General features: G+C 40.5%; 1 protein-coding gene across 1 annotated transcript in view; it reads right to left on the bottom strand.

The window, feature by feature from the left end:
* Positions 1-13,768, bottom strand: part of DYTN (dystrotelin) — a 72,144-nt gene that overhangs the window by 44,831 nt on the left and 13,545 nt on the right. The window contains exons 5-10 of the mRNA XM_050752248.1: positions 12,893-12,978; positions 11,916-12,016; positions 6,929-7,000; positions 6,511-6,674; positions 1,589-1,700; positions 1-149 (exon numbers count right to left, since the gene is read on the bottom strand). Coding sequence (XP_050608205.1) covers positions 1-149; positions 1,589-1,700; positions 6,511-6,674; positions 6,929-7,000; positions 11,916-12,016; positions 12,893-12,978 — 684 coding nt within the window. The remainder of the gene's footprint in view (positions 150-1,588; positions 1,701-6,510; positions 6,675-6,928; positions 7,001-11,915; positions 12,017-12,892; positions 12,979-13,768) is intronic.

The following is a 13,768-nucleotide window of genomic DNA, read 5'->3' as shown; positions in this document are numbered from 1 at the left end:
CTGGCCTGTGCATGGTGAGGCACACCCTTTGGATTCACCTGGTCCAGCAGCCGCTGCCTTCTCGCCGCTTCTTTCTTCCTACAGCGCCCCTGAAGAAGGTTGTTTCTGAGGGTCCTGAAGAGAAGTTTTGTATTCTGCATCGCTGACATCTGCTGAAAGAGCCAGCATTTTTAAAAAGTGTCACATCAGTCTATGCATGGTCTTCTTTCCTTACTTGGGTGGACTGGCCACCTTGAAAGTTTTTGGAATTATTTCTCTTAAGTCCTCAGAAAAATAATCTTACCTCCTTCTTGTCCCTGAATTTCTTCACATTCTCATAGAAATAGCATAAGTCTCCAAATTACATACCCCAACCCCCTCAATAAGTCCTCTTCCTTAGAGTAACCCCGCCATTTGGCATTCTACACCTAGAGGAGGGCATCAAAGAGGACTAAGTCTGCGGTTGCTCACATTTAGGGTTGTGGATGCCTTTGAGAATAGGATAATAACTCGTGGGTTTATCTCCAGTGAAATACTTACACATTCCATTCTGTCTACAATTTCAGTGGACTCACAGGCCACCCGAAATCCATTTATTCACCCCAAGTTAAGAACCTCTACCAAAAGGAAGCAAAGAAGGGATGAGATGTCTCATTTTTAAGGGTTTCAGCACTTGAAACTTAAAGCATAATAACAAAGTGGCCACATGGTGTCACTCTAACATCAACAAATCCAAGACTTTTAGCGCTAGGAAGATAGATCCTAGGCCAGTGAACCTGAGGACCTGGGTAAGGAAACGCTCACTGGAAATTATTTGACAAGATTCAGGCACTTGACCTTTGTGGGCCATTCATGTAAAGGAGAGAAGGAGGGAAAACTATCCTTGGCAAAGTTAATTAATCAACATCCTTTGCTATTGTGGTATTTGAGGGGGTTGCCATCTGTGTGAAGAAACTTACTCATTGGAATTTAGTAATGAAAAGAAAATGTTCTTTCTGGGAAAAAATAGAATGCTTTTTGCTTAAAATGTACTATGCTATTTCTCTTCTTACCCAGAACTGAATTCACTTGCTAGGTATTTATAATTTTAGAAAATTTGAAAGGCAGCTGTGAAGTTTTAGCTCTATACTTTTTCAGTCAACAATGAGATAATAATCTTTCTTTTTTCCTAAAGAAATATTTGAAATTTAGGGTTCAGGAAAAGACACGTTAAAAAAGAAAAATTCTCCAAAAATATGTTAGTAACTAGAAGTCTTGCTGCATCATTTTTGCCACATCAGAGCCCATCTCTTTTCCATCTGTACTCATTTCCAGTGCTTCTCCCTCTAACTCTTCACTGACATTTTCTAGTCCAGAGTATCTGATCAATTACTTCAGACTGAATTCTGGACTTTTCTTGTGCCCAAAAACTTGCATTGAGATGTACAATGTGAAGAAAGCATACTTATATTGAGAGATATTCAAGGTGGAGTTTGCCACTTGCTTAGTCTTAAATATTGTAACGTATGACAGGAGCAGAATCTGTGGTTTCACTGGAGGGAAAGATTTTTTCACAGCTATAGCTTATACTGAATTGATTAATGGTTTGGTATGTGACATTAAATGTTACCTGAACACAGTGCTCAATGACAGGATGAGACTTCTGATGGGACTTGCTGTGAAGACCAGATAAGAAACACATCTGGCAGATGTCGAAGTTGAGACACTTCAGACAGCGGTATCTGCCAATTAAAATAGAAACACAGCTTACATCACTGGTAGATGAGAAAAAAAAAATCCAGGTGGAGAATGAGCACCCCAAAATATACAGAAGATGTCTGAACTACCAGATCAGTGTAAAGTTTCTCCCAAACTATAGGATTATTAAATGACTCTAATGCATTTATTTACTCAAATAAATCTTCATTTTAAAGTATTTTCAAATGGCATTATATTAATGCCGCATACGCTATGGTATAGAGGTCTGATTTATTTCTCAAAATACGAAGTGCCTTCTACATGCAGGGTGCTGTGCACTACAACCTTTAGGATAAACCCTTAAATCTGCAGCCATGGTTTGTGCAGCTGCACAATGCACTCAAATACTTTGAATTTAATAGCTAAGTTTAAAAAATAGATTTCAATAAAATCAAATTTTGGCTTTCCTTAAACTTTTGCAGGATATGATAATATTGGGCCTGTATTCCTGCATGGTGTTGGGGAAAATTAAACCATAGATAACAGATTTAAAAATAAGCACTTATCATTTTATAGGAGTCTGTCTATAGGAAAGATATAAGTGGAGGAGGGGAATTCCTCACCACACCCAAGTTTCTGGACCCATCAACATTGGAGATTTTTTCTTGATGAGAAATGACAACCTTAAATGCCTTTGTGGTCAGAAGGAGAGGAGAGAGTTTTGACACACTCTGGTTAGGAGGGGTGTCCCATAATACTCAGGAAACTATTGTGGTGTTAGTGGGGAGCTAGTGAGACCTAGCAATCATCAGTTAGTAACTTTTAAGGATATTTGAGTGGGACCATGTTGTTTGTCTATAAAGTAACAGGAAGCTATACATTTTTCCCCTGATATGTAAATTCTCTTCTCTAACTGCAGTGTGTGTGGTATAAAGCTCTGTCCTCGTATGGTGACAGTTGGTGAGAACCAGGTGACAGCCACTCCTTTTAGACTGGACATACAGTTCTGAGCTAGCCATAGTCCCTACCTGTCCTATTTCCTTCATGTACACCACTTGCCTTGCCTTTGAAGCATCTGGGTTTTCAACCCCTATCTTAAAAGTTACAAAAAAGAAATATGACAAGATTCCAGTGCTCTTAAATTTCATATCTTGCGGCAAAACTTTCACATGGAAGGTTGAAACTTCCAGAATTAGGCAATGTGTGATTAAGTGCCCAATGAGAGGCATGGAGAAAAGGGCTATAGCAGGGAGGCAGAGGGAGAGCCCTGTGGGCTGGTGTGGTCTGGAAAGTGAGACTCATGCTGTACATGGAAGGCTAGGCTGGAGATTAAAGCAAAGGAAATCCCAAGTAGAAAGAAGAGGAGGAATAAGGCAATGAAGACTGGGATGAGTAAGAAGGGTTTAGAGGGCATTGAAGCTATCAGACCTGCTAATTGCCCTGAATAACAGCAGAAAAAACCTTGGAAAGCTTCTGAGGCCAGATGGCAGAAGGTTTGATGGTCTGATCAAAGTCGTTTAGAGGCAGAGCAAGAGAATGTAAATACCTTGAGATCACCCCTCAGCTACCTGTGTTCACTGCTGTACTTCCAACCCTGAGTCCCATGGCAGGATATTAATAAATAGTGTGGGATGATATAATAGCAGCTAGCATTTTTGTGCGCGTTCTATGTGCAGGCAGTGTACATGTGTTGACCCAGTTAATTCCCATGGAAATTCTTTCAGGTATTCTCACAATTACTCTCATTTTGCAGATGAGGAAATGGAATTAAAGAGAGTTTAAGTAACTTGCACAAAGTTACACAACTACTTAGTAAGTAGTAGAAGATTTTGAGTCCCAGGTTACTATCTGAATTGATGGCCTGCCATTTTAACCGCTAGAATAGACCACACTATTCTAGAATAGACCACCACTCCTCAAGGCAGGAGCCCTAAGTTTGAATTCACATACCATCATTACTACTTATAGCAGTTCTAATAGTTGAATTGGAAACTTAAGTTCCCTTAAGTTTAGGAGAATGCCTGGTACATGGTAGGTTTTTCAATGAACGTTAGTTGAATGAAGTTGGATAAATGACTTAGTTTCTTCAACTAAGGAAAAATGGAGCTAGCAAACCCTATCCTCCTGGACTTGCAAAATTTTTAGAAAACTTTAAAAGTTGTTTAACATACATTAATGGGAAGACATTCACTTTTTCAATGAAGTGTACAACATAATAAACTATTGTTATAAGGATTATTTGATGAGCCATCCATGCTGGCTGCTTTATCAAGCATTAACTAGATGGCTATGACTGGCTTATCTAGGATAATAAGCTGATCTATCCTTAAATTTGTTCCTCTGTGCTCTGCAACTACCTACAGGTGTATGAGAATGGTTATTGTCGGGGTAATGAGATTGGCCCGTTGTTGATGTTTTTACCAATATAGAACCCAGGTTTTCCCCCAATTTCATTTCAACCTTCCATGGCTATCACAGAGCAAAAATGTCACATGTCCTTCTGGAATTTAAATCTTGGATGAGGGCCACTCTATGGTCTTTGCACCTTCTTTTTCTTTAGAAGGCCAAATCTTTGTCCTCTTTCTGCTACCTGCACATCTGCAAGTGCTTCTCCTCTAACATGACTTTCTTCATCTCCCAAAAAACCAAAGCTACTAGTTGAGTTTTTTGAGATCCCAAAACACAAGTTTAAAGCTAAGATTATAATATATCCAGCCAATTTTTAATAGAATCAGAAGTTTAGAGCTAAAGAAGTCTCAGACATCATTTGTTCTACCCTGCTGAATTTTACTAAAACCAAAACAAAACAAAAAACAAAAAACCCAAAACTGAGGTCCATAGAGGTTAAATACCTTGCCCAGGTCTCCCAGCTTTTTGTATATAGGACATTTGTTTATTGCCTTGGGTGTATAAGAGGAAAGATGGTTTACATGGAGGCATTTTAAAGAAATTCTGTTCTCATTCTCAATAGATATTTGAGGTACATCTTGGCCTCTGCCTTTGCCAGTTTTAGGGGCGACTTAAGTAAGTCACTCAAATTCTTTGAGACTCAAATTTTATCATCTATAGAATACAAATAGTATCTGCTTTATGTTACATATACTAATTTTGAAAAATATGTCGATGTAAAAGTTGTGTTTTATATAATTGCAAAGTTAATCTTGTACTTGACCTAGGGCAGGACTGGCAGAAACTCCTTAACTAATACTTGCTTATTGGTTAAATGATTATAATATATTCATAACATGGTAAATCATATTCGGATTTCCCCATTGTCCAATATAAATAATTTATTTTTCATTGTAGTATGAAGATTTCCTTGTTCCTGCTTGCTTGGTTTCCAACAGTCCTGTTCATTTATATGTTTTATTGTCTAAAGTTCAGTTTCTTGCAGAATTTTCATGAATGAAGTTTTACTGTGTCCTGCAAATTCTCTGCAAACCCAATTCATTTTCTCAGCAAAATTAAAACCAGATCTCCAGTTTTTTGGTGTACCAAGCAGACCTAGTTTATCTCCATGGGGAGCATATTTCAGTTCTGGGTTAGCTAGGGTCAAGAAGCATGGGAAAGGAAGAGGAACAAAGTGAGCAGGAGCTGAGGCCTGAGGCCTCTTGTCCCCTTCTCCTTCCGGGCACCCTCAGTTTTGCCTTGTATTTAGCTGCCTGATGTCCCAGAGCTCTAGTCTTCCCACATTCCCAGCCCCTGTTCACTCATTGTGAATAATGGCATCTTCCATGCCTGGCCTACACCTGGTGGTTTCTTTCTCTTCTCCCAAGCTTTAATGATAACCAGTTTAACTTCCCTATGGTTTTATTTATGGGAGACCTATAACACTCTTTCTCTAGGATGGGGTTTTGACTGTTCTCCTCAAAGCTATGGAAATATTTGCATCCAGCTCCAAATCTAGCTTTCTAATCTGCTTTTAGCTCCAGGTGGAGAGAAGATCAGGCCTGAGCTGCTCTCATGAATGCTGATCATCTGTGTGAGCATGAGGCTCATTTGCAGTTGTCTGCACAGGGAGGCAGCAGAGCATCATGACTGCAAAGCAGGGACTCTGGATTTAGGCTGCCAGCCTCTGTAGCTTGCTAATCATGTAGGTTATTTAACTTCTCTGCAAATTGGGGATAATAATACAACCCTTTGTATTGGCTTACAACACATTTTAAATGAAATGGCCCATGTGAACTGCTCAGCTTGTCATTTGTCTAACAGTTAACAAAAGTAGTGTTGTTAGGATGATGATGATGATGGATGGCTCAATACTTAAAAGGTTTCTTTGGAACAAAAGACAGGCCAGGTGCAGTGGCTCACACTTGAAACCCAATGCTTCGGAAGGCTGAGGCAGGAGGATCACTTAAGATCAGGAGTCGGAGACCAGCATGGGTAACACAATAAGATCCCATCTCTACAAAAAATAGAAAATTAGCTGGGCATGGTGGCATGTGCCTGTACTCCCAGCTACCCAGGAGGCTGAGCTGCAAGGATGACTTGGGCTTAGGAGTTTGAAGCTGCAGTGAGCTATGATAGTGCCCGTGCACTCCAGCCTGCGTGACAGAGACCCTGTCTCTAAAACAAAACAAAACAAAGACAAAATGTGTTCCCCTTAGAGGAAGAAAAATGTCTATTAGTCACATTATGCATCAGTGGAAGAATTTAATATTTCATCCATTATAGAAGATAAAAGACAATTTATTATCAACCAGGATGCTTCCTGCCAGGAAATCATTGAGCCAAAAAAGGCATGTGAATTTCAGATGTGTAAGGAGGACCCCAAAAAGAATCTGCAGGGATGCAGCTCCAACTGCAGAACCGTATGGAGAATGATAATCCGAGAAATGCTGCTGATGGCTGTACCTGAGTCCCGCGATTGGGAAAGTCCTGCAGATGGTACACCGAGCAGGGTGAGTGACTCTTTCAGCAGCTGATAACCGGTGGCAGGTCGGGAGCCACAGGAGGATGGGAGGCTCAGATTGGACCCAAGACAGGAATTTCTCTTCTTTGATTGCTGGGCTCAACACCTGAAAAACAGTAGCACCCTAAGATGTGTTTCTAGGCATGACTTGATGTTTTCATTTTCTTTTCTGACTCCAATTCTGTCAGCTCTGCTGAAGAAGTTTATCATAGGAAAAGCTGGAGGCAAGACTACCTCCTAAATTCAGTTATCTGAGATGCTGTTTGGAGTAATAATAGGTCTGTAATGTAAATCAGTCAGCAAACTATCCCAATGCCCCATGTCTATCCCCAACTCCAGGGACATTTGCAAGGCACTCACCCCTTGGAAACAGCTGCGGGTGGCACTTTCCACAGGGCACAGAGCACGACTCTCTCCCACGACAGTTGGGATCTGCAAGAGACAACCTCATCTTAGCTGTTAGAAAGTGGAGAAATATGTCGTCTCCGGGAGCAGCAGGGCTGAGAGCTGGTGCCCACAGCCATGCAGTCACAGGTATTTGGTATCTGAGACCAGGTGAACTGTCTCAATCCAAGAGAACAAAGCAATGCATAGGTTTTGTGCAATGTTTGGGTTAAGACAATGAATAAGCAAGTGGGAAGGAGAGGAGGGAGGAGGGTAAGGGAAAGAAGTCTGCCAATGGGGTGATAAACTGCTTCCTTCTGTTTTATTTTCTCGTTATTCCAAATTATTTTAACCTTTCTCTGCCTTTGTTCACCAATAAATGAAGTTAACAATAATACTGTCTTAAAGTTTAGAGTTTTAAAATATATATACTTTTTTTTTTTTTACTTTAAGTTCTGGGATACATGTGCAGAGTGTGCAGGTTTGTGACATAGATATACATGTGCCATGGTGGTTTGCTGCACCTGTCAACCCGTCATCTAGGTTTTAAGCCCCGCATGCGTTAGGTATTTGTCCGAATGCTCTCCCTTCCCTTTGCCCCACCCCTTGACAGGCCCCAGTGTGTGATGTTTCCCTCCCTGTGTCCATGTGTTCTCATTGTTCAACTACCACTTATGAGTGAGAACATGCAGTGTTTGGTTTTCTGTTCCTGTGTTAGTTTGCTGAGAATGGTGGTTGCCAGCTTCATCCATGTCCCTGCAAAGGACATGAACTCATTGGTTTTTATGGCTGCATAGTACTCCATGCTGTATATGTGCCACATTTTCTTTATCCAGTCTATCACTGATGGGCATTCGGGTTGGTTCCAAGTCTTTGCTATTGTATATATACATATTTTTAAGACTAGTCAAGTGCAGTAGAGAGAAGCAGGAAAGAGCAGATCAAGAAGTTCAATCTGTAACTGACTGTAAACAATCTACTGAGATAACTCACTACCTTGGAAAAGCCTAGAGTGGCTTTGAGAAAAACCTTTCCAAACACTTTCATATCATATCATTTTAAGAAATGCCCATTTCTGAGGTAGGGTGGCAATCACTACCTATGTTGAAAGCAAGGGATGAAAGGAAAGGAAATCAGTTTGTCAAAGAGACACCTGCACTCCCATGTTCACTGTAGCACTCTTCATAATAGCCACGTTTCTGGAACCATCTCAGTGTCCATTGACAGATGAATGGAATAAAAAATGTGGTCTGTAATATACAGCGGAATAGTACTCAGCCTTAGGAAAGAAGGGAATTGTGTCATTTGCGACAACATGAATGAACCTAGAGGACAATATGCGAAATGAAATAAGCCAGGCACAGAAAGACAAATACTGCATAATCACACATGTGGAATCTAAAAACATTGAATTCATAGAAACAGAAGAATAGTGAATATGCCAGGGGCTGAGGACAGGGATAAATGAGAAGATGTTGATTAAAGGGTAAAAACTTTCAGTTATAAGATGAATAAATTCTGGGGATCTAATTGCAGCATGGCTACTAGTGATAGTACAGTATTGTTTACTTGAAAATTGAGGCCTGGTGCGGTGGCTCATGCCTGTAATCCCAGCACTTTGGGAGGTCGAGGTGGGTGGATCACAAACAAGGTCAGGAGTTCGAGACCAGTCTGGCCAATATGGTGAAACCTCGTCTCTACTAAAAATACAAAAAAATTAGCTGGGCATGGTGGCACATCCTGTAATCCCAGCTACTTGGGAGGCTGAGGCAGGAGAATTGCTTGAATCCGGGAGGCAGAGGTTGCAGTGAGCCGAGATCACACCACTACACTCCAGCCTGGGTGACAGAGTGAGACTCTACCTCAAAAAAAAAAAAAAAAAAAAAAAAAAAGAAAATTGATGCAAGAGTAGGTTTGAAGTGTCCTCAAACAACCCACCCCCACAAGATGGTAATGATGGTGGTGACAGATGGGTTAATTAATTTGATGTGATAATCATTATACAATGTATATCTATCTCAAAACATCATGTTGTACACCTTGAATATATACAGTTTCTGATTATCAATTAAATCGTTTTCAAGAAATAAAGCAAAGAGTAATTGAGATTTGATATTCTGCTGAAGGTCAAAAAAGCAAGTTAGCAGCAGAATTGGGGTCTCACTCCAGGACTCTTACTCTTTCTTGAGGAGTTTCCATGAAGCTTTGTCACAGCCCGACCTTACATATATTTCAACGGCTCAATCTGTGCCACCACACTCAGTGGTTTCCACCTTTCAGCCACAGTCACCATAAGGCGTTCAATTAAGGCACTAAGAACCTTTTGTGACTGCCAAGATGGCCAGGGACTTGGCTCTGACATCATCTATATGCACAGATACATGTACCTGTCACCTCCATTTATTCCCATTTGGTCACGGGTCCTAATTTCACATCTGATGTCTTCTACAGCACAGGCTGTCAGCAGGCATTGCCCGCAAGCTCAGAAGTAATCTCACAGACCCTCCTGCTGAGTCCATCAACTCGAATAAACGTTCTTCTAATCAGGAAAGTGGCACTCAGAACCTCTTTGCTGACAATTAGCCAGGCAGAAGTCAACAAACATTTGCGTAATAGTGACAAGATGGCTTGTACTTTAAATTGATAATAATCCTGTCGCCAGTTGAATGTAAGTAACTACTCCCTGTGTTATTTAGCCTTTGTCTGAAAGCATAACTCATTACCCATCTTTCGGCTTGGAGTGCTGATGAACTAACCGAAACACTTATTTAGACTGTGTTGCTGATTCAACATTCACCCTCCTCTGATGTCCTTGAGCTCTGGGAAAGGAGTTTTACTTCATTTGTAAAATAAGGTGGGTGGATAACATAGGATGACTCTCACCAGCTCTGTGATTCTAACACAAGTACAAAGAAAATTCACTTCTGTAGTGGGTTTTCAACCTACATTTTTGCCTATAAAGATGTGCATAAAGATTTTGTGGATGAATGGCCCAAGTGGCTAATTTCTTGCAGGTGCTCTAGGAAGAATTAAACCTGGCTAGATGGCACACCGGCATAGGCAGACACTACTTGAAGTGATAATTACGATGCTTAGGGGAGGATTTGAATCATGTGGTGGGGCCTGGAATTTTCTCTGGGAATCCATTTCTGAGTCTGTAATAGCAGTCAATGGGATGATAATTTCTGTGCAACTCTCTCCCTTCCTAAGACCTTTTCAAGAGCATACTAATGCCTGGGGTGTGGGTAGGGGTGGAGTGCTGCGGGAGCTTCTAGTTCAGCAGCTCGTTGACCTCAATTGAGCGTGAGACAAGGGCAGATTTTTAGAGCCTGTTGGACCAAGTAGTCAGGCGAGCACAAAGAATTCTCTAGAAGGAAAATGTCCCTCAGTCCATCCCCTTTCATCACATCCGCTTCTAAGCACCTATCTAGTCTTACCAGTCTGATTGCATAAATCAGGCCCCCATCAACTCAAGTCTTGTGATATGGGATGGGTGGAAGTGAGCCTGCAACTTATGATGGCTCCCTGAGAAATGCCTTAGAATCAGCAGAACATTTGGTGGTGGGATCTATGTGACTGCTGCAACTACCAGGACAGCTTGGAAGTATCTATGCCTGATATTCTAACCTTACAAATTTAAAAAAAAAACATTGCTCCATTTAAGAAATAAATATCTTAAATGATGTTTGGAATTTAAGTTAAATATTAATTATTGTGATCATCATGAACACAAAATTTTAATATTAAAACCAAACCAAAGCAAAGATAATTTTGAATAGGTTTTTCCAATCCATACTCCCTGTTCTAGAGATTTTTATTATCTTTCTCCTTATCCCTCCCTGCTCCTATCATGGCTATCCTCAGTTCAGAATCCTTGGTCCCTACCGAGGGAAAAAATGACAGAAAGTTCCTAAGTTGTTACAGTCCAAAACATCCAGTGTGGGGATTTTGTAGGAGCTGGAAGAATGGAGATATCCTTCAAAACAAGGGAAAGGTACAGCAGGACAACAGCACCTACACGCAAGACAATCCAGAGCCTGTTTAATCCTTTTGCAGAAGTTCTTGCTTGGTTACACCAATTTACTTCATTTCAACATTTAAAAAACATCTTTGAGGAGGTTAAATTCCCTTGCCTAGTAAGAATAAAAACCAAATCAAATTTACACATTCCTAAAGCACAAGAAATGATGGAAATAATTTTGAGTACCTGACGTGGCACTCCATCTACGCATTCTTTAAGCATTTTTTGGATGTCTTTTAGTATCAGGCACTGTTCAAGGCACTGGAGATATAAAAATGAAGAAGTAGTCCAGTGGGGAAGCATCTACCACAATTTGACAAGTGCTGCAACAAAATTATGCATAGGAAGTCAAAGAAGCTTTGAGTAGGGAGGTGACAAATAATTGAGTGATATTGAAAGACAAGTAGTGTCTGTCAGGTGAAAGGATAGGCAATGGCCTTGTGGGTAGATAGAAATGCAGAAGTCGGGCATGGAGAATTTAGTGCATGTCAGGCACAGGTTTTAATACGTAGGAGTGAAAAAGGTATAGGAGCGTAAGGAAAAATTAAACACTTTGGAATAAGCAAAAGAAACTATTGGATATGTTTTCAGTGATTCTCTGTACCTATAGAGAGATACATCACTGTCTTTGCGAGGCTCTTTTACAACTCTATAGAGAGTAAAGTTAACTTGTAGCAAACTTACAGCAATGCAAATAATTCTTATCTATAGACCCCATTAGCTTTAGCCTCATGAGTATGAGTATAATTCATAACCTTCTACTCATAACCTTATGAGTATAAGTTAAGTTATACTCAAGTAACAGCAATGGCTATGGAGGAGAGAGCTTGCATGGAGATATATATAAAGATAGACTTGACACTGGAGACATCAGATTCTTTAATAATAAGTGTGGCTAGTTAACTGAAACAAATGTGCAGTTCTTAAGTATTAGGGATTTACCTGCTGTAGATCTGTTAGTAGTTTTCTCAAAACCCTTCGCGTCATGCGTGGCCCAGAATCATAACCTCCCCTGCTATTTTCCGCGTAGAGCTGAAAAAGAGCTAGACATGTAGGAGGAAAAATCTTTAAATTGAATACTTGCAATGTATCTTTGAAGAGTACTTGCTTTGAAGTAGCAGTCTCTTTGTGGCTATGAAAGGAAAGAGAAGGGAAAGTTATGTTCTTGATTATTGGCTCACTATTTTGAAGGCCTCCAAAACTGTGTGTGTGTGTGTGTGTGTGTGTGTGTGTGTGTGTGTGTTTTGTTTTTGAGACGGAGTTTCAATCCTGTTGCCTAGGTTAGAGTGCAATGGCACGATCTCAGCTCACCGCAACCTCCGCCTCCCGGGTTCAAGTGATTCTCTTGCCTCAGCCTCCAGAGTAGCTGGGATTACAGGCGTGCGCCACCATGCCCGGCTAATTTTTTATATTTTTAGTAGAGACAGGGTTTCTCCATGTTGGTCAGGCTGGTCTCGAACTCCCAACCTCGGGTGATCGCCTGCCTCGACTTCCCAAAGTGCTGGGATTACAGGCACGAGCCACCGTGCCCAGTCACTATCGATTTTGTAATAGCCATAATTTGATAACTAATGGAAATCCATTCACATTTCAACCTCTTGATCATTCAGTGAATCTAGGATGAAGATCATGAGGTTGGTAAACAGAAATGTGAGAATCCTCCCAGGCTTCAAACCAACAATGATTATGGGTGTCTAGGTAATCCCTAAAGAAATAAATATCAAGAACAACTAAGTAATTAGGAAGTGTAAATTTTGAAAAATTCCAAATTCCTCAAATGGTAAATATTTTTCTTCAATAAACACACAAGTCATGCTGAGTACATGCTGAAGAAGAAGGCCTTGTGGTGGGGATACAGAATACCAGGTTGGGGATTTGGGGTTCACTGCACTTTAGGACACCCATCCTCCGCATGTTACCTCGGTATTTTGTAAGAGGGCTGTCTCCTGAGAGGGTTATTAGGGCAGCGGCCGCAGGCATAAGCTGGAGAAAACCTGTTCCTGTGCTGCACGGTGACAAAACAGAGACAAGAATGGGGGGCCAGGGTTACCTTTGGTGTCATGGATGATAAAAACTATAACTATTAATAGGCATTTTTGACATGGTGCTCTAAGTTCTAGCTTTTTGTGGCCTCTTATCCTATAACTAGAATTTAGCAGAACAGAGCATGGAATTAACGTATTTCGCCAGTCATTTATTTGTTCCTGCATTCACTCCAAAATATGTATTGGATGCCTCCTCTGTGCTAAGCACCGTACCAGGCACCAGGGATGCAGGGATAAACCCTGTCTTCATGGAGCAGGTAGTATCACTTCCTCAGGCCTCAGTTGCCTGGAAACCAAGCAACAGAGACAAGGAAGGACCAAAAGGCAGGCAAAGGAGCAAATATTTATGCAAAAAAAAAAAAAAAATCTAGTTCACAGGCCCTCACTCAGAGCCTAATCATCCTTGCCCATTTGCTATCTAGTTTACAAACCTACTAAACAATTAATCAAAGGCAGGGGAATTGTTAGAGACACACACAGATAATAGAAATGACAGTCAAAAGCTTAATGTTTAAGGAAGCTGAAATGAAAAAATAACTTGAGAATGTATATGTATATTGTTTTGGCAGTAAAAAAAATTAAAAAAAAAAAAAAAAAGCTAGAAAAGGAAATAACCGTAAGGAATTTGCCCAGTGGTTAAAAAGGTGCTTGCTTCTGGGAGGCAGGCTGATGGGTAATAATGTATTTCTTCTTCTTTACTTTTTTCCTCTATTTTCCAAATGTTTTGAATTCACTATGATTTTTGAAAAG

The sequence above is a fragment of the Macaca thibetana genome, chromosome 12 (genome assembly GCF_024542745.1).
Source record: "Macaca thibetana thibetana isolate TM-01 chromosome 12, ASM2454274v1, whole genome shotgun sequence".
NCBI classification, from domain to species: domain Eukaryota; kingdom Metazoa; phylum Chordata; class Mammalia; order Primates; family Cercopithecidae; genus Macaca; species Macaca thibetana.
This window is presented reverse-complemented; position numbering and strand designations above follow the sequence as displayed.